The sequence below is a fragment of the Mobula birostris genome, chromosome 6, assembly GCF_030028105.1.
Source record: "Mobula birostris isolate sMobBir1 chromosome 6, sMobBir1.hap1, whole genome shotgun sequence".
NCBI classification, from domain to species: Eukaryota; Metazoa; Chordata; class Chondrichthyes; order Myliobatiformes; family Myliobatidae; genus Mobula; species Mobula birostris.
The window spans coordinates 66411938-66433839 of NC_092375.1; the positions used below are offsets into that span (position 1 = coordinate 66411938).

A 21902-nucleotide genomic window follows, 5' to 3' on the forward strand; every position below is an offset into this window, starting at 1 on the left:
CTGAGGCTTTATAAGACACTAGTCAGGCCCCACTTGGAGTATTGTCAACAGTTTTGTGTCCCATATCTCAGACCAAATTTTTTGTCATTGGAGAGCATTCAGAGGAGGTTCACAAGGATGATTCTGGGAATGAAGAGGTTAACATTTGAGAAGCATTTGGCAGCTTTGGGCCTGTACTCACTGGAATTTAGAAGAATGCAGAGGGAATCTCATTGAACCCTACTGAATGTTGAAAGGACTAGATAAGGTGGATGTGGAGAGGATGTTTCCTATGGTGGAGGCATCCAGAACCAGAGGGCACAGCCTCAAAATTAAGGGATGATCTTTTAGAACAGAGGTAAGGAGGAATTCTGTTAGCCAGAGAGTAGTAAAGCCATGGAATGCTCTGCCACAGACTGTGATGGAGGCCAAGTCCATGCGTATATTTAAAGCAGAAGTTGATCGTTTCCTGATTGGGCAGGGCATCAAAAGATATGGCGAAAAGGCAGGTGTTAGGCGGTTGAGTGGGATCCGGAATCAGCCATGATGGAATGGCAGAGCAGACTCGATGGGCTGAATGGCTTAATTCTGCTCCTACATCTTATGGTCTTATGAAAACTTCCAGGGGGGAAGGGGGGGTGAATGCTTTTTTATTTATAGGCACTGTACAGGTCCTCCCGAAGTTACTACAGGGTTCTGTTCCTCTGAACTGTTTGAACTGTTTGAACAGTCTGCAAGTCTGGAGTGCAATTATGAACTGAGTTTCCGCATGGCAGAAGATTCCTGTAGCCCTGCAGTGGCTGACGAGTCCATTCTGCCCCTCTCCTAAATGCTTGTTCATATGTACATAGGTGTTATAGGAAAGGACCTATAATTTGAACTATGGAAATCAAAGAGATTTAGGCTAGAAGGTGTCTAGTTGTAGAAGCTGACATTATTCTTTTTTTGTGATAATCAGTGTACTTCTGTTTTTCATCATTGCGTTTAAAGAAAGTCTTCGTTGCTGAGTGCCTCAATGAACTTGAGAATGCCGTAACTTGAATTTGGCTTGAACCCAAATAGAATTTTTTTTTTCTGCCGGATGAGGCTAGAAAGCTTTATTTAGGCCCAAGTCAAAGCCAAAGACAACTCAATACTAATTAGTAATATTTTCTATTGAGGCCAAATAACCTGTCGGAAAATTTAAGTAGAGTAATAACCTACCATAGACATGCAATGTAATCTGATTTAATATATAATAAATTGGTAGAAATAACCTGATTTATTTTGCATTTTCTGAAGTATTCCTAAGTTCTTGTCATGATGAACAAAACATTGATCACATCTCCCACTAACAGCACCCTTATCTTACACCACAAAAAAAAAACAAATACTTTACATGGTGCAACATGTCTGTAGTAAGATGTATGGTCACGGGATGCTTGATTCATTTCTACATATCATTTACAAACTTCTTGTCTTTTGTTCTGACAGAATGGAATAGATATTGGGTTTCACCAAAGAAGAACAGAAAAACTAAATTATAACCTTTCTTCAGCCATTCCCAATCATATTTCACCTGTGCTAATATCCCAAAGGAAATCACTGTGCTATTCTTCTTTTTGAAAAACATTTATGGTGCATGAAGTTACCGGGGAGAAGGAAGCACTTTAATAAGGCAATTATATAACAACATTGAATGAAAAATAGTATAATTTACAGTGATTTTAGTCCAAACTTCCAATCTTTATGTGTGCCATGTCAAAAGTTGTTTCAAAAATCACTTCACTCAAAGCACACAAGATGAGAAAAGGCTGTGTCTGAAGAGAAGTGTTATTTTCAAACATGCTTCATATTGCAACTTAAATGCTTCAGGATTAGAAAGTTTCAGGAGTCTTTGATTTTGTAGCTGCAGTGATGGGAGAGCAGCCAGTGTTTGTTGCTGTTGCCCACAAAATGGACACTGACTTGCTGAGAGTGAGTCTGTTCTCTCCTGTCTTTCAAATGTGAACCCTTGCAGGTGTCTGGCCCCAAAGGAATATTCAAGGACATCTTAAATCAGATTCACGGCTGCAGTAGGAAGTTCCCACCTGCTTTAAAACAGCATCAATCATACCAGTGCCGGAGTAGGATGAGCTGCCTCAGCAACTATCACCTAGTTGCACAGAGATCTACTGTGATGAACTGCTTTGAGAGGTTAATCGTGGCTAGAATTAACTCTCGTCTGAGCAAGGACATGGTTCCTGTTGTGTTTGCTAGCCTATAGCTAAGATGAGAGCTAAGGTCAGCACATGTCCTCTTCTCATTGTTCCCATCGAAGAGGAGGTACAAGAGCCTGAAGGCACACACTCAGTGTTTTAAGAACAGCTTCTTCCCCTCCACCATAAGATTTCTGAATAGATAGTGAACCCAAAAACACCTCATTATTTTTCTCTTTTTGTACTACTTATTTATCATTTTATATATATTTTTATAATTTATAGTATATTGTGCTGTATGATTCAGCCTGTGCTGTCTTCTCCACTACAGTCTTTAGTGATCTGTGACCACATGACAAGATCTGAAATTTACCTTACCAGTTACACCTTCAGATTTTTTCAATTTTTCTGGATGAGATGCAATTCTATGCAATTACAATTAATACTTCGTAAACTCTCTAGCTCTGAATGGATAATTTCTTTCTGGATTATGACTTCCTCTTTTTTAAAAATAACTACATTGATTTCCCCAAGTTTTAACAAGTTTCTTTACGGTCTTTCAGCTTGTACCTTAATTAAATGTGCATTTTAAATATTATATTTTGAAATGCCCAGCTAATATGGTGACAACAATGTTGCTAGACACCAGCGTTCCCAGTAAACTGAAGCCTGACAGCTGCACACATCAGAAAAATGAAAATCCAGGTCACAGAGAGCAGTCCAGACATTTGCGAGCATCATTGCTTTGCAGCTGATTGCAAATTCCAGGCTGTGGACAATCTCAGGCAGAACTGTTCTCCCTGCTTGAATAACGCAGTGATCTGCTTTCAGCCATACGTGAGGACAGTGAACAAACATATACTGTGCACACCATCAAATACTGATGCACCCGTGAAGATAGAAGAAAATGGTGGCCCCCTCCGAACTCCATATAATTAGCACTACACCGACTAAAGTGCATTCTTCAAAGTTGAGAGGAACAGAGGTATGTATATGTTGACTTTGGTAATTATGCCACAGTGGTACATTTTTTGAAATTGATATCACTGTGCTCTGAAGCTCTGCAGTCCATTGACAATAACTGAAGCAAACAACACCTCAGAGTATTTGACTTCTCTGCAAGACCTGAGATAAATTATACACTGCAGCTGTGGGCATATTTCTCCGCTATATTGGTGTCATTACCCAATTGCCCTATCCCATTAGAATTGATGGGAGGCAGTTGACACAGAAATGTACCAACCTTAAACTGCTGAACTTTTGTTAACAGTTCCTCAAGTTTCTGGCTCTGCTCCATCAAATGAAGTGTCAATTTCTTCCATCGGCCAACAATTTCTTCAAGCTCTGATCGATATTTTTGGCTTATCTCTGCTGGGGCTTTCTTTGACACCTCCTCTGCAGTTGTTGTGAGATAATTCAGACTACTTTGCTGTTCCTGAAAAGAACCTTGTAAAGCCTCAAAAGGAAACGTAAATGTATAGTGAATACACGTGACAAGAATCTTAGGATTTATGATGCTTCAGTTAAGAAATCAATACATTTTCTATACACTTTAAACTAAGAGCTAAGGAAAATAATTTCTCCATTTAACAGTGTCTATTAAATCACTCAAGAGTTCAACATATCTCTGCTTTAACTTTATGACCATCCATTTTTAAAACTTTAAAAGGTTAGAATTTATAAGATTAAAAGAACATAGTGCTGTACTGTGATCAGACTGTGTCTCAGATTGTCAGTTGGGTTTGATGTGACTAATACGTCCAGTGTGAGGTGGGCTATCTGGCTTAATGCTTGACAGTATGCTTTGGGTAAGGGCCTGTGCTGGACTGGTTGTTGGAAATTTGAGCTTGAGTATGAAGTCACACAGTTGGTGAAAGGTGGATTTAAACAAGTGTACCAAGGAGTCTTTCAAATCATCAACAAGGTCTCTTAGAGAATGTACAAATGTACACACAATGCATGCAGAAATCAAACATGAAGTTTCCTCAAGGGCTCTTTATAGGAAGATTAAATAAACATTTCTTTAATCTTGAGAGCAGTTAGTTACAAGACACAATGTTTAAAGGGGTGATAGCCTTGAAGCAACAATCACTGCTCACAAATAATAGAACATTGACAATTTTTAAACGTAGGATTGATAGAGTTGAAGACTTCTGTGTCGTCATAAGGTCACATAGAGTGGTTGAACTCGCTCTCCAAAACGTTCCTGCTCTAACGTCACAAATAATGCATCTTTACATTTCATCAGACCAATGTTTTGCTCTGAAGAGAACATTAGATAATGACTAAATAAAAAAAATAAGTGTCAGCAAATGACTTCAACACCCCAAGTTTGTTCAGCCCAGTATGTCCATGCTACCTCTCCACCACAACTATTCTTGAGTTCCACCCAGCTACCCTTCAACTTAGCCTTGCTAATTTTTCTCCATGATACATTTATCTCTTACCAATGCAATGTTACATAAAAATATTCTTTGTCATCTCACTCTACAGGAAAATGGGTTCAAAATGTATATGCAATTGACAGCCCGCACAGACACACTGAGCTGAAGGACTTGTTTCCATCCAGTGTGATTCCATGATTCTTATTCTCTTCCCCGATCTTTTAATACCTGTGACCTTTCCATCAAAGGGATAAACCTCCTGTTGTACTCTCTGTCTCGTTCCCTCATCATTTTACACAAGATGAATTCTCCCTTCATTTTCCAGCCTCTCTGATCTATCCTTATTACTGTAATTCCTCATCCCAAGAAGTGTTCTAACCTTCTCTGGATCCTCAGTGATGCCTTTACTATGCTAACATCACCAGGGCCAGATGAGTAATTTTATAGAGGTTCAGCAGAACTATTGTGTATTTTATATTCAACACCTCTGAGAATAAAGCCCAGAGTTATGTATGCCCTTTTCACTGCTTTCTCAACCAGCTCTGCCACGTACCCACAGATCCCTTTGCCTCTGCATCCACTTCAGTGAGATTATTAAATATTATCCCTTTTTATTCTTCCGACGACATTCCTCTGCATTAAACCTCAATAGCTTGTCCATAGCAAACACAACAAACTGCTGGAGGAACTCAGCCAATCAGTTAGCATCTGTGGAGGGAAATGGACAACTGATGTTCCATACTGAAGGGTCTCAACCTATAACACTGATAGTCTATTTCCCTCAAAGATACCGTTTGCCCCACTGAGTTCCTCCAGCGGCTTGCTTGTTGTGCCAGATTCCAGCTTCAGCAGACTCCTGAGTCTCCAGCTTATCTCTATCCTGCTACGGTCTGTCATTGATATTTTTGCAATTCAAAACATTGCTGTGGTTTGAACTATACACACATTTAGAAATAGTGGCTTGAACCCCGAATGTACGTGGTTTCACAGTGGAAACCAATTTTGAAAGCAAGCATGATGTCCTCATGGATCCCGTTGGCCCAAATTACTTCTTCTCAGCGAAGAGAAATCATGGAGCTAAAAAGCCTGACAGCGAAAACCGCCCATGATGTTGTTAGATCTTCCCATAGTGGGATCAAGGAAAGCCAAGTTATACAAGCTGAAGCCAGCAACAGTCCCCAGTATGAAACCTGAAGCAATTTTGCAAAAGGAGAATATTGCAGAAGCTGAAATTCTGAAATAAAAACAGAAAATGCTGGAACTACTCAGCAGGCACTATTAGATTTCTGTTTCCCCTCCACCAACATTTTACTCTGCTGAATACTTTTTGCAAGTTCCTATTTTTACTTAACGTTGAAACAATTAGTGATGTAAATATTCTCTATCATTCCATGTCCCATCTATAGTGATCCTGACTTTACCTTTAATTACAACACAGGATAGGCTCTCATCCTCCCAAATATGAACTATTTACAAATAAAATTTTAACAACAATAAAACAATTAACTCCATTATAAATTGGTGCTTCAGAGGACAAGACATTCGTAATCCATTCCCCTACCACCAGCTAAATTGCTTGTCAGCATTGTTAAAATATATTTACATTCTGTTTACTTATGCACCCCAGCAAGTCTCCAAGCTCAGTATTTAAACACCACAACAAATTATTAAAATATATGACAATACTTGTGTATAATGTTAACTTTAATTTCCCCTTTGAGATTTTTAATTACCAAGTAAAATCCATGAAAAACATGCTACACTCTGTAAAAAAGGCACACACACACGCACAAAATGGACATGTATTAAAGGCAAACTCATGCTTTAATGAAGGAGATGAAGAAGTAATTCTCAATCCTGTCCACTGTCAGCCAAATGAGCTGTGTGCAAACTCCTTTCAACCATGCTGGAAGTTGAAATCACTGAGGAATTTTTGATTTTGAAAATCTATCATTAAGGTAAGAAATCTCAAAAGGAGGAAAAGAGATTATGAAAGAGTGGGGTGGGGGATGGGAAAAGAAACAAGGGGAGATGTTATCACCTTAAGAAGGCTTGTTCACTGATTGCAAATCTTCCAATGATCCTAGTTATTAGACGATGTCAAAGCAGTACTCTAACAACCATAATATATGAAATATCTGAAGTTCAACTTCAGGCAGAGGAGGAAAAAAACTGAAGATATCCATCTACCAGAATTTAAAATAAAACATAAAAGGCCCTTCATTATATTTGTGTCTTTGTATCCCATTTCTGACAAGCAATAATTTAAGTGTTAAATGTAGGCAGTTTGGGGCAGATGTTAAAGGTGATAAACTCACTGAACCATGACAAAAAATGACAAGCTGCCAAATTTCATCAGCCCTTTTGACTCCAAGAAGCCGGTCACCATCACAATATATAAAAAACAGTGAGTGAGAAAAAAAAATAGCATAAGGATGCCCACCAACAGGAATGTCTGCCATCTTTCTGGGATTAGTATAATGGAGGAGAAAGCCTTTGTATTGATGAGTGACACACTTGTGACAGTTTTGCACATAGCTTTACTCCTTTCTGGCAGCAGGATCAGCCATTACAATACAACTAAACACAGAACATTAATGTTCTCAAGTGAGGATCCAACAACATCTGAAGAAGGCAATTGAGGGAAACAATAACTGAAAATTCTCAACATAATTAATGGCCGGATTCCTTGCACCTGAAAATGAGATCTATCTGCCCCTGTGCTAACTCTATCTGCTTTATCACCTCCAATAGGACAATAATTGCCTGTCTTTCAGACAGGTGTTAACCATTACAGTGACAGCATCAGCAAAAAATGTCATGGTAAGAGATTTCTATGAAACGACTATACATTTCCATCTGTGAATGACTGATTACTCCTTCATGACGGGGATCAGAAGTCTTTTATCTATCATTAGAATAATCAGAATAATGGCACCCATTAAAGCAACACAATTCAGACATTCCAGCAGAGATGATTAAGAATACATACTTTTAGCTCCTTCAGTCGCTGCTCCATAATTTCATACTCTGTCACGGTAACACGTGATAAAGTTAACTTGGCTTCTAATTGCTGGATCCACAGAACCAGCTTGTTCAAAGTTTCCTTGTAACGAAGAGAAGGTAGGCTTTCCAGAACTGGGAAAGGGAAGGAGCACAAGCATCACAAGTTGTATTCAGGCTGTCGTTTTCTATCAAATCTTACAAAGAACGTCAGAGAAATGAAAGCATACTACATGCCCTAGTTGACCAAAAATTGGACATTGTCCTTCTGGCATTTAATTATAAAGCAATCAGGTCACAGCGTACTAACAGTGGGAAGTCACAAGGACATACAACCCTTCTGCCTACTTGGTCAGTTAATTAGATCACCATTAATCCCTAAAACAAAAGTAGAAAATGTTGTTAGTATTCAACAGGTCAGGTCATATCTGTGGAAAGAGAACAGTTTTACAAAGGTTTCTGACCGGAAATGTTGACTCTGTTTCTATTTCCACAGATGTGGTCTGACCTACTGAGTATTTTCAGCATTTTCTCCTTTTACATTTACAGCATTTGTTTTATTTTCACCATTCATCTCTACCTAATAATAGCCGCCCTTTCCTTCTCATGTCTTCCTTGTGTCCTGAGAGTCTTAATTGTTCTACTGCTACAGCCTTCCAGAACACGCAGTGCAGCCCAGAGTTTGATTCTCATATTGAATCTCCTTGAATTTAACTTCCAAGTAAAGAGAACATCCAGTCTGTACTCAGATTGTCAAACACTCCCAACAATTTTAACACTTCCATTTTTGCCTAGATTGCTATGAATAGAAATCAGGTTTATGCAATGCACCCTCATAATTTAATCATGGATTGGTGTCACAATGGGTGAATCTAGAGTATATTGCGACTCCATTAAGTGTAATAGCAAATAACAGTGAATAGTTTTATAGGCAATGAAATTTTCAAGAGGCCAAATAAAAGCTCGCTATTTGAGAGGAAAGGTTTTTGTCTTTTTTTCCACACATTTCCACACAGTGCTGCAATCTATAAACCCAACAACAAACCACATGAAGAAAGACAAAACTTATTTCTGTTTTAATGTATGTGGGCTAACTTATACTTTCTTGTTGAAATGTTATGGTTCTGGTCATTTGTAGCACTCTTGTCTCATTGAAAAAGGTATCCAAATTAGAAAAGCAGTAAATTTATGGGGAAACTAGAAAGACATTTAAGGCAATAGACATCGTGAGCTGCTAGATTTTTTTACACACATTAACACCTAATTATAAGAAAGGACCACAATATTCAAGGCAACAGTTCACCATCTAATCGGTTTATATAGGAACAGGAAACATGCTGACAATACCAGCAACATCCATTTTCCAAAAATAATTTCAAAAGCACATCCAACAACTGAGTGATGGTGATGTTTGTCTGAGGATATATGGTGAAACAACACTACCACCAAGAAAGATCTTTCAGCTTTCATGTGGAAACCAGGGAATTATTGCCAAATTCTGTGATTTGCCTTTCTCTCTCCTGATCCTGGCATTGCTCACAATCCAAATCCAAACTCCAATTCCGGAGTCCTTCTGACATCTGATCATGTAAGGTATCCTACAAGGGGTGTTAGTAAACAAGGATACTAGGGAAGAACAGGAGCTGACTGCCAGCAAACATCACTGTACAAAGGCTTCCTGGCTGTAAACAGTCAAGAAAAATAGCCACTTCCAGTGTCAGTAAATTTTCTACTAAAATCATTGACAGTAATGCTGTTGCCAGTTTCAATTGGAGAAAGCATGCCTCACACGTGCAAGAGCCAAACATAATTTTGTCATCAACAAAGTGCCGCCAAAATCCAAACCAAGCAACCAAATTTGCCTGTATTTCATGCTTCAGTGCTGAAGGTAGAAATTCAGTTCAGCAGTTCTGCTGCTTTTCCATTACCAATTAACCTTACTTCTGCAGAAATTGCAGCTCTCCGTCCTCAACCAAGTACCAGGGTGTGAGAATACAGTATGTATCTGTGTCTTACTACCTTTGTTTATTATACCCATAATACTCCCTGTGTGAACTCTTAAGCACCTTCATCAAGTTGATATACTTTTCCTATATTAAAGTAAAAGCAAAGTATAAAAGAGGCTGGAAATACATTTTAAAGATCCAATCAGGCTCTTGAACAAAAGGGAATAACTACACTCAATCTATTTCTGGTGTTCCCACAACCAATGGTTTTACTTTAAGGACTCCTTTTCATCTTGTTTTTCATGCTCTTGTTATTTATTGTTTTTTATTTATATTTACTTTTGCACTGTTTGTTATTCGTTGATCCTGTTTACAGTTACTGTCTTACAGATTTGCTGAGTATACCCGTACGAAAAGGAAACTCAGGGTTGTATATGGTGATATGTATGTACTCTGAAAATAATTTTTTACTTTGAACTATACAAATACCAGCATGTGCAACTGAAGGCATTTGAAAACTGAGAAAATTCCAGCTGGAAAGTGGTATATTCATGAATTTCATATTACCCATGCTCTAGCAGGTTTTCTCAATTGAGGCACCTGAATTATGGCAACATAAAAAGCAGATGAAGGAGTATTATAGTATTTATACTGCACAAAAAGTAGGAGCAAAAGTTATTAAACAGTTGCTACTATTTTTTTTCATCCTGATTTACTCACTTTACCTCTTTAAAGATGTTGGATTTTTGCTTGAGCTGAGCTCTGTGGCACTTGTATCCTCTGGCATCTTGTCCAATTATCTATCAGTTATGCATGAGCTTTAACACTGAAGGTTCACTTATTGTACTAGAACTATTTCTACTAGAGGGAGCATCAAGGAGGTCAATTCCAAATTCAAATATGTGAATTTCTGGCAGAGACAACTTGATAATGATTGGAAGCTTGAAGTATGGACCTTGGACATCTTTCCTTTCCCTCACGTTGGAAGCAAAACTAATGTGTACCCAGTTAAGGTTTCCGAACTTAATACAGTTTGAATGACCTGGCTGTTCTTGGTCTCAATCTCCTGTCTAAATTCACTGAGCCAACAGAAGAACTAATTAAGGAAAAAAAAGTGATGTATGCATTATGAAAGAATGCAATATTGGAAAGACAAAACTTAAAACTTAAAACAGTTTGCACAAATAAATTACATAACAGAAAGTGACTGAAGGGAGGACCAAAGGAAATGAAAGATTATGATCAGCAGAGAAACAGAGATCCTGTATTGAAAAAGAGAATTAGCATTGTACCAGTGCACCAAGGTGAAATCTACAAGAATGGAGGGTGAGACAAAGTAGAACACTGACAGATGAATTTAGTTGAAAGTTTAACTCTCTGGCTTGGAAAATCAATGTGATAGAAATTGTCTTCACAAAGGAAAAAACAGCAGTGAATGTAAGGAAGCAGAGTATTCTTTCTGATTTCTTAAAAATGTCATTTCTCTGTTGTTTATGAAGTAAAGAATCAAAATACAGTACCCAGAAATGTTTATTCAGTTATTTTAATTTGTGTAAAGGCTATCCAATGACTGCAACAATAAGTTTGTGTTCCTTCATTCGAACTTGCTTCATTTCTAAAACATATTTATTCATAATAGATCAGTAGATGAGATGCTGAAGAAAACTATTTCTGTTTCTTCCCCTGGAGGAACCTGGAACAATGCTTACTTATTGTGAAAACTACAAATGCAGTTCAAAAATGTGAAGTGCTCCAAAAACTTTTTAACATTTTGGTTTCAGCAAGGCAATACAATTTCAGTGCTTGAAACTGGCTGAAGGACTGAGTTTATCTATGGTTAAGGATAACTAGCACAAGCTTTGGAACCACTTACGAGACTGCAATAACTTTTCTTGATTGTGCAGAGCTGCAAGAACTTGTGCATAGTGACTGGTAGAAGCAACAATATCACCCCCCAAAGACTTGGGCACTTCTTTCCGTTTTAGTTCAGATCCTTGTTTGGTCAGCTTTTGAACCAATGGTTGCAGTGCTTTCAATCGTGAGATTTCCTCCTGAAAGGTTTACACAAAAGTAGGTTTTATGTGCATTCAATTTCAGGTTCTGAATATTTCTGAAAGCTCCAAATAAAACACATCATGACATAATAGCATTAAAAACCAGTAATTTTGGGTTTTGAATAACTGGTTGTACAAGGTTTAATTCTGAGCAGAAGTTTATATTTGCAATACTAAATTTATTTGATGAAGTGATAATGCTCATATCAAAAATTGGCTTATACTAGAGGATTATGTCAGAGTGGGTCAGGGAATCAGAGGCTTCCACAGATAGACGTTTAACAGGGAGGATTGACTGAATGAAGATCGTCCTTACTCTTAACAGATCTAATTCTTGAATACAAACAAAGTTAAAACAGTACCAAAACATGTTGTAAAACCTTACACATCATATCTTCCTATCCCATCAAATAAAGTTGTCAACTATAGTTTCATAGAAATAAATTTTTATAACACTGGGGGTTTGAATTGATTCAATTATTATACCTGCTAACTGGAACTTGTGTGCAAAATTTGATAAAACTTTGTTGAATTCTTAATTGCACTGAAATAATACATTGCTTGAGAGATAAACACCCGCTGGATGTTTAATTGAGGCTTTTCCATTCGCCATTGGATGACAGCCTCATCTCAGGCAGAGTGAAACAGTTCAAACAATTTTCATACAACAGAATCACTCAATAACTTTCTCTTCATAGACATACTGTCAAAGGATGTGGTTGAGGATGGTACCTTAACAACATCTGACAGGCATTTGGATAGGTATAGGGAAATGAGCCAAATGGGAGCAGCTTAGATAAGCACCGTGGTTGGTATAGACCAGTTGAATTGAAGCCCTGTTTTAGTGCCATTCGACTCCATGCTAGACATTCCAGCTTTATCAATAACAATAATTAATGTACTACTTCTTCAGCTCTTTTAATGACATGATACAACATGTTTTCTTACAATTTGAGTATACAACCTATCTTAAAATTAATTCAAGAAGTACTGTCACAATTTCCCCAATGTTTTAAATGAGTAGGTTTTTATGTCATTCCGGATAGTTTGAACTGTCTAAGTTGCTCTTATATTTATTTTCCTGTCTGCTTCTCCCGGATACAGGACAACCCAACATCATGATGAATGAAAGATACCAGGAAATAAATTCTTACATTATAATTTAGATTTGTTCCCCTTTGGCAGTGACTCAGATAGAAACTTTCTGCTGGAGAATATTATTAATTCAGAAATGACTGTCTGGGCTGAAATTGCTTACTTTTGAACAAAGGTGATTGAAAGGTGATCTGAAGGAAGGCAGTTTTTTTCTTAAAACTTCTTCGAGTGCAAGAAGGGCGAGACTGCGCAGGTGCGTGACGTCAACAGGACCGCGCAGAGAGTTTAAAAAGGCAGGTTGCTACCAACGGCTCTCCTTTGGATCGGGACTACAGAGCATCGTGGGAGCTGAATTCTGAAGGAAGGCAGTTTTTTTTTTAAAAACTTCTTCCAGTGCAAGAAGGGCAAGACTGCGCAGGCGCGTGACGTCAACAGGGCCGCGCGGACAGTTTGAAAAGGAGACCACCCTATACAGCGGGCAGCGGAGTGAGCGGTAGCAGAGCGTAGGGCTTTGGCTTCAACGGGCTTCGGTGGTAAACAGGAAGAGGTGAGAGCAAAGCATCAACTCTATTTTTCTCCCCCCCCACCCCAACCCCCTTCGCGAGTCAGCCCGGACAGACAGGAACAGCAGGGCTCTCACAGCTAACGGTACGAGCTAACAGTTTAAAAAGTTTGTCTGTTTGGCGAGGTAAGTGGGCGAGTAGACTTATTTTTCCTGTTTCATTCCTGTAGAGTTAGGTAGCATGCTTGCAGGGTTAGTGCTTTGTTCAGGGTGTCAGATGTGGGAATCCTGGGAGACCTCCAGCCTCCCTGATGGCCACATCTGCGCCAGGTGCACCGAGTTACAGCTCCTCAGAGACCATGTTAGGGATCTGGAGCTGCAGCTTGATGACCTACTGCTTATCAGGGAAAGTGAAGAGGTGATAGACAGGAGCTACAGGGAGGTAGTCATCCCTAGGCTACAGGGGTCAGAAAGCTGGGTGACTGTCAAGAGAGGGAAGGGAAATGCCCGGATAGTAGAGAGCATACCTGTGGCTGTCCCCCTCAGCAACAAATATCTTGTTCTGGATGCTGTTGAGGGGGATGACCTGACAGGGAACGCCCACGGTGACCGGGTCTCTGGCACTGAGCCTGGCACTGTTGTGCAGGAGAGAAGAAGGGAGAAGAGAAATGCGGTAGTCGTAGGGGATTCCATAGTCAGGGGAACAGACAGGAGATTCTGTGAGCCTGACAGAGATACCCGCATAGTGTGTTGCCTCCCAGGTGCCAGGGTACGGGATGTCTCGGATCGGGTCCTGAATATTCTAAAGGGGGAAGGTGAGCAGCCAGTTGTCTTGGTACATGTTGGTACCAATGACATAGATAGGACAAAGGAGGACATCCTGAAGAGAGATTTCCAGGAGTTAGGAAGGAAGCTGAGAAGCAGGACCTCCAGGGTAGTAATCTCGGGATTGCTACCTGTGTCACGTGCTAGCGAGGGCAAGAATAGTCGGATCAGGCAGATGAATGCATGGCTGAGAGACTGGTGTAGGGGGCAGGGCTTCAGATTCTTGGATAATTGGGATCTCTTCTGGGGGAATTATGACCTATTCAAAAAGGACAGGTTACACCTGAACCCGAAGGGGACCAATATCCTGGCGGGAAAGTTTAATAGAGCTGTTAGGGAGGGTTTAAACTAATTTGGCAGGGGGATGGCAACCCGAATGATAGAGCGGAGGAAGGGGAAAACAGAAATAAATCTAAGATAGTGAGCAGTAAAGATGTCAGGAAAGACAGGCAGATAATGGGCAAATTTGTAGCCATTGGGATGAGTTGCAGTGCAATAAAGTTGCAGTGAAATCAAAGCAAAAAGTATCAAATACTGGTCTTAATGTGTTGTACGTAAGTGCACGCAGCATAAGGAATAAGGTGGATGATCTTGTTGTACAGCTACAGATTGGCAGGTATGATATCGTGGCCATCACTGAGACCTGGCTAAAGGATGCATGTCTCTGGGAGCTGAACATCCAAGGATACATGGTGTATCGGAAGGATAGGAAGGTAGGCAGAGGGGGAGGCATGTCTTTATTGGTAAGAAATGATATTAAATCATTAGAAAGAGGTAATATAGGATCGGAAGGTGCAGAATCTTTATGGGTTGAGCTAAGAAATTGCAGGGGTAAAAGGACCCTGATGGCAGTTATTTATAGGCCTCCAAACAGCTACAGGGATGTGGACTACAAATTACAACTGGAAATAGAAAAGGCTTGTCAGAAGGGCAGTGTTATGATAATTGTGGGGGATTTTAACATGCGAGTGGATTGGGAAAATCAGGTCAGCACTGGATCTCAAGAGAGAGAATTTGTAGAATGTCTGCGAGATGGCTTTTTAGAACAGCTTGTTGTTGAGCCCACTAGGGGATCGGCTGTACTGGATTGGGTATTGTGTAATGAACCAGAGGTGATTGGAGAGATTGAGGTGAAGGAACCCTTAGGAGGCATTGATCATAACATGATTGAGTTCACTGTGAAATTAGAAAAAGAGAAGCCGAAATCTGATGTGTCGGTATTTCAGTGGAGTAAAGGAAATTACAATGGCATGAGAGGGGAACTGGCCAAAGTTGACTGGAAAGGGACACTGGCGGGAAAGATAGCAGAGCAGCAGTGGCTGGAGTTTATGCGAGAAATGAGGAATGTGCAAGACAGGTATATTCCAAAAAAGAAGAAATTTTCAAGTGGAAAAAGGATGCAACCATGGTTGACAAGAGAAGTCAAAGCCAAAGTTAAAGCAAAGAAGAGGGCATACAAGGAAGCAAAAATTAGTAGGAAGACAGAGGATTGGGAAAGTTTTAAAACCTTACAAAAGAAAACCAAGAAGGTCATTAACAGAGAAAAGATTAACTATGAAAGGAAGCTAGCAAATAATATCAAAGAGGATACTAAAAGCTTTTTCAAGTACATAAAGAGTAAAAGACAGGTGAGAATAGATATAGGACCGATAGAAAATGATGCTGGAGAAATTGTAATGGGAGATAAGGAGATGGCAGAGGAACTGAACGAGTATTTTGCATCAGTCTTCACTGAGGAAGACATCAGCAGTATACCGGACACTCAAGGGTGGCAGGGAAGAGAAGTGTGCGCAGTCACAATTACGACAGAGAAAGTACTCAGGAAGCTGGATAGGCTAAAGGTAGATAAATCTCCTGGACCAGATGGAATGCACCCTCGTGTTCTGAAGGAAGTAGCTTTGCAGATTGTGGAGGCATTAGTGATGATCTTTCAAAAGTCGATCGATTCTGGCATGGTTCTGGAAGACTGGAAGATTGCAAATGTCACTCCGCTATTTAAGAAGGGGGCAAGGAAGCAAAAAGGAAATTATAGACCTGTTAGCTTGACATCGGTGGTTGGGAAGTTGTTGGAGTCGATTGTCAAGGATGAGGTTACAGAATACCTGGAGGCACATGACAAGATAGGCAGAACTCAGCATGGATTCCTTAAAGGAAAATCCTGCCTGACAAACCTATTACAATTTTTTGAGGAAATTACAAGTAGGCTAGACAAGGGAGATGCAGTGCATGTTGTATATTTGGATTTTCAGAAGGCCTTTGACAAGGTGCCACACATGAGGCTACTTAACAAGATAAGAGCCCATGGAATTATGGGAAAGTTACACATGTGGATAGAGCGTTGGCTGATTGGCAGGAAACAGAGAGTGGGCATAAAGGGATCCTATTCTGGTTGGCTGCCAGTTACCAATGGTGTTCCACAGGGATCAGCGTTGGGGCCGCTTCTTTTTACATTGTACATCAACAATTTGGATAATGGAATAGATGGCTTTGTGGCTAAGTTTGCTGACGATACAAGGATAAGTGGAGGGGCCGGTATTGCTGAGGAAACGAAGAGTCTGCAGAGAGACTTGGATAGATTGGAAGAATGGGCAGAGAAGTGGCAAATGAAGTACAATGTTGGAAAGTGTATGGTTATGCACTTTGGCAGAAAAAATAAACGGGCAGACTATTATTTAAATGGGGAAAGAATTCAAAGTTCTGAGATGCAACGGGACTTGGGAGTCCTCGTACAGGATACCCTTAAAGTTAACCTCCAGGTTGAGTCAGTAGTGAAGAAGGCAAATGCAATGTTGGCATTCATTTCTAGAGGAATAGAGTATAGGAGCAGGGATGTGATGTTGAGGCTCTATAAGGCACTGGTGAGACTTCATTTGGAGTACTGTGGGCAGTTTTAGTCTCCTTATTTAAGAAAGGATGTGCTGACGTTGGAGAGGGTACAGAGAAGATTCACTAGAATGATTCCGGGAATGAGAGGGTTAACATATGAGGAACGTTTGTCTGCTCTTGCACTGTATTCCTTGGAGTTTAGAAGAATGAGGGGAGACCTCATAGAAACATTTTGAATGTTAAAAGGCATGGACAGAGTGGATGTGGCAAAGTTGTTTCCCATGATGGCGGAGTCTAGTACGAGAGGGCATGACTTAAGGATTGAAGGGCGCCCATTCAGAACAGAAATGCGAAGAAATTTTTTTAGTCAGAGGGTGGTGAATCTATGGAATTTGTTGCCACGGGCAGCAGTGGAGGCCAAGTCATTGGGTGTATTTAAGGCAGAGATTGAAAGGTATCTGAGTAGCCAGGGCATCAAAGGTTATGGTGAGAAGGCAGGGGAGTGGGACTAAATAGGAGAATGGATCACCTCATGATAAAATGGCGGAGCAGACTCGATGGGCTGAATGACCTACTTCTGCTCCTTTGTCTTATGGTCTTTTGGTCTTAAATAAGTGCTTCAAATTCTGAGAAGCCAACACAAGGTGAATACGAAGAACTTTGTTCCTTCAGCAAGAGATCAATAACGAGGACACATACATTTCAAGGACTGGAAAGGAGTTAATAAATTCTTCCTTAACCAAAGGGTAGAAAAGGTCTGAAATTCAATGTTGAAAGGAAGGTGGAGGGAAAAAACCTTAATCACATGCATTAGAATATGCAGGTGACAGCAGAGCAGCCAATAACTTCAAGGTTTTAAGACCTTGGAAATAGAATGAACCCATAAGGAACCAATTTTGGCCGGGATGAAATCAATGAATTGATTGGCCTCCTTCAATAAATGGTTTAGATCTTACGATCAATACAAGTGAGATCAGAGCAAGGGAGCTTCCCACTTCCAGTCATGAGGGAAGGTCAATGACCCAAAACATTAACTGCTTCTTTCCAGATGCTGTCTGACAGTCGAGTAGTAGTACCACTATGTTCTTTGTTCATGCTGTGCGAAAAAAAAAAGATCTTTTGGAGGCTCTGGATTCTAACCTTGCATTTCTCTAGTTGGATCTTTGATGTGTCAGACTCGGTGGGTGGTGACTGCTGTGATTTCAGCCAGCTCTCTGCAGAGATCATGGCCTGCTGAAGCTCTTGAAGCTGTGAAGAGATGCTAATGATCTTTTCCTGATGCTGCAGCCAGTCCATCCTCTCCAGCAGTAGTTGACAGAATTCCTCCCAGCGCTTCTTCAGCTGTTCCGAAGCTTGTCTGATATCTTCAGCAGATGAAATCCCCTCTGCAGTTTAAAAACAAGTTAGCGAGGTGACCATTTAGCCAAAAACACTTGTAATAGGTTGCAAACACACATATAGCGAAGTTACTTACAATTCCAAAAGTAAAGATGCCAACTCTTTATTTATATTAAAGCTCCATATGTGAAGGCATTAATAGTGGTGAACAGGGCATGAAGAGGTAATCGAGTAAAGCATCATTTATGCTCTGCTAGATTAACTAAATAAGTCCACATATGTAATCAATGACAGTTGGCAAATGTTACTGCTGTCCGATTCAAGTATATTATATTGTGCACATCAAGTGTGGAATTGTGTCTGTGCTAATTCCGTAAGAGGTGAGACACTGTGATATCATCACTTGAAGTTCAAATGATATTTAACCTTGTTCCCATGGCAACTCATGGGATAATGCAGCAAACAACATATTTACATTATCTTAAAACAATTTGGTAAAATTATCATGTTACTATCTGGTTAAGAGAAAAATTGCATAATTTATAACAAATAACTGTTCATGTACCCGGAACAGCCAACAGAACAGAAACCATCGCAGTAAAAGAATTTTCCTGTTGATTATAAATTTGAAATGTAGAATGTAAGATTCACAAACCAACACAATTGATGGGCATGAAAAGACCAAGTACTCTGAGCATGAATGCATAAGTCAGTTCTACTACCATAAATGGATGACATTGCTTTTTACACCCCAATCCAGAGCCACGAACATATATTTTTCAGACTCGGAAATCTGCTCTACTTATTTTGTACTCCCTTTAGCAAATGTTACTCAACAGAAAACCATCAATTCAAAATTTATTATGGCATTAATTCAGAAGGAAATCAGCTTAAAGAAGTAAGAGAAAGAAACATAGAAACTTGAGAACACATCACTATTTGGTTTGAAATCTCATGCTCACTTCCAAAAAAGGTGATTGCAATCATCTTCATGGATAAATCTGGAAATTCATTCTGATAGTTCTGGGACTCCACCACCTAGGCACATATTTGTGCTTCCATTGCACATAGAATGTTGTTTCTTGTTTTAAAAGCTGCCCCTTGTCATTGGATGCTTTACTGTCACTCTGCAGTGAGGCTACATGAAGGGAGAGTTTCTGCAGCCATTACAAGCATTGTACTGGTAGCCAAATTCTGCCTTCTCCTCGTAACCTTTGATGCCCTGACTAATCAAGAAGGCTCTGCTAATTTGTTTTAAACTTTCCAGCTACCGAGACTTCACTCCATCGCAACCCCCTTTTAAAATCCCCATAACCTCTCCCCTGCTCCCACGTTCCAAAGACGTACCAGTTGGTAGGTTAATTGGCCATTGTAAATTGTCCCGTGTTTAGCCTAGGATTAAATTGGGGGATTGCTGGGTGGCGTGGCTCAAAGGGCCAGAAAGGTACTCCACACTGTATGTCAATAAATAAGATAAAAGGGTTAAGCAACAGGACTTAATGTACTAAATGGATGTATGTGCTGCTAGGATTTGTTACCCCTTACAAAAGAATGTTACCGATCCAACATTATGGATGTCAGGATACAAAAACTGAAATTAAAAGGAGACTTGCCAAATTTTTTCGCAAAATTCTACACTCGTCTGACAATATGTCCACCACAAGCAATGATAGCTACTGCATTGAAGAATCACTGCAACTAAAGTGAGACTGAATAAAACATCTCAGATTTTATGACAATTTATAGAGTAAATAAATGCTTATGTGTGACAGTATTCTTTCAATTCTTTCACAGTTGATGAACACATTAAATGTACGCTAAAAGTTGGCATTTGATTTTAGAGTGCTGCTTGCTGATATGACTTCTGTGATAAATTTGAAATTATGTGTTGCACAAATCCCACAGAAGATTATCGGAATCAACTTGCATGTAATTACCGTTCACCATCTGTTCCACCAGGGCCTGAGCTGATCTGCTGGCATCTTGCAATTTTCTGTATTTTTCAGGTTTCTCTCTTTCAATAGCCTGCAACATAACAACAAAATGAGATTCCCTTGCATCATGTCTTGAGGGAGTGTGAAAGAAAATAAGTATTCTGCTAAGTAAGATACAGCAGATTATCTTTTGGCTGAGTTAATATGGATATAAAGACAATTACATTAACCATTTATTGAACATGCAGTTTCAGAGTAATTAAGATGTGTTCCCCTGACATGTTTTAAAAGCTTTTGTAACTGTGCACAGCAATCCTAGGTCAATAAATGATGTAAATAATTGGGATAGAGATAGTAAGGGAAATCTTGGCATCTTGACAATCCAATCTGAATATAAAGCTCAAAACATATATCAGCATATCTAGAAAAGGTTTAGATTCCAGTCCTCCCTAACTGATGATGGCTCAATTAATATTTCATTCTTAGCCAGGTCGATTGCTACAGAACTAGAGTTTGTCATCATCAATGCCGGAGCAGAATCTAATCCTTGCTGAAAAAATAAAGTAAAACAAAATATTTATGTTTTTGTATCTATGTTCAAAATGTATCTGAGACAAAAGTACGATTTTCTCAAGTTGATTATGAAATGCAATCAAATGCATAATGTATTACTTCATCAGCATTTATGACAAGAGTGGCTTATTTCAAGGCCTCGAGAAATTCATTACTGGTTGAAAGCATTAAATATGCTACATGTACTTGAGTATATTCAACTCTGAAATTCTTTGATCAATGGAACATACTCAAAGAGTTTAAATATCTATACAATACAGGGAATTTAGCACAGCCAAATGGAAACATAGTTCAAAGCAATGTCTTTTACAAAGTAAATAACTGACTTACATTAACTTTTTCCTGAAGATCTGAAATTGTTCCTTCTTTCCGGTAAATTGTAAACTCTGGACTTTGAAGGATAACTTCTGATCGTGTCATCCAGCTGTGCAACTCTGTTGTATCAACATCAAACCTTCAGAAATAACAGCCAATATCAATGCAAGTCTGTCACCACTTCACACGCAATTGTTTTCTCCTCAGCACAGAGCGAAACTCAAACCATTTGCAGATACAGTTTTTCATGGATTGACTGTCTGCAGTGAACTTCAATTTATTAAAGATACTACTGTTTTAAAATGGAATACTTCTTGAGCTTTAGATGAGAAATAAGTTACAAAGATAAAATTTCTTTACAGAAAATAAAACATGGGGAAAATTTTATTAACTGCAATAGTTTTAATGCAAGTTATAGTTACAAATAGTGGAGTAGTGCAAAAAATCTGTTTCATTCACACGGCAAAAATATAAACTGTGTACACATCAACATTGCTGACCTATGATGTGATTGCAAGTTTTCTTTCTCCTGGCCTCTCCTTCAGGGTTAAGAATGATCTGCTTCTACTGCAGTTCCATGGGATGTCAGATGACTTGTAAGGCCAACTTGGCATTGACAGACTCCACCACAGGTGGGGGAGGAGGGCTGAGTAAGCTTTTCATACTGGGCAATGTGCATCTTATCTACTGTATGTTCTTGATGAAGGGACTCAAAGCTCTAGTCCTATCCTAGATGTTATTTCTCTACTTTCTGCCATTACCAGCAATGGATTCCAGTTATTCATTGAGGGAGAATGGGGTTAAATGGGATCTGGGATCAGCCATGATGAATTGGCGGAGCGGACTCGATGGGCTGAATGGCCTAACTCTGCTCCTATGTCTTATGGTCTTGATGGACATTACATTTTAAACGAAACTCTGAAAACATCCTCATATTACATTCTCTGTCCT

General features: G+C 39.4%; 1 protein-coding gene across 12 annotated transcripts in view; it reads right to left on the minus strand.

Moving 5' to 3' along the window:
• dmd (dystrophin) overlaps nt 1–21902 on the minus strand; it is a 1961093-nt gene that overhangs the window by 1172952 nt on the left and 766239 nt on the right. For all 12 annotated transcript variants that reach the window (XM_072260552.1, XM_072260560.1, XM_072260554.1 and 9 more), the window contains 6 exons: nt 20967–21090; nt 20067–20154; nt 17932–18176; nt 11363–11540; nt 7533–7678; nt 3400–3612 (listed from right to left, as the gene is read on the minus strand). In XM_072260552.1, the coding sequence (XP_072116653.1) occupies nt 3400–3612; nt 7533–7678; nt 11363–11540; nt 17932–18176; nt 20067–20154; nt 20967–21090 (994 nt within the window). The remainder of the gene's footprint in view (nt 1–3399; nt 3613–7532; nt 7679–11362; nt 11541–17931; nt 18177–20066; nt 20155–20966; nt 21091–21902) is intronic.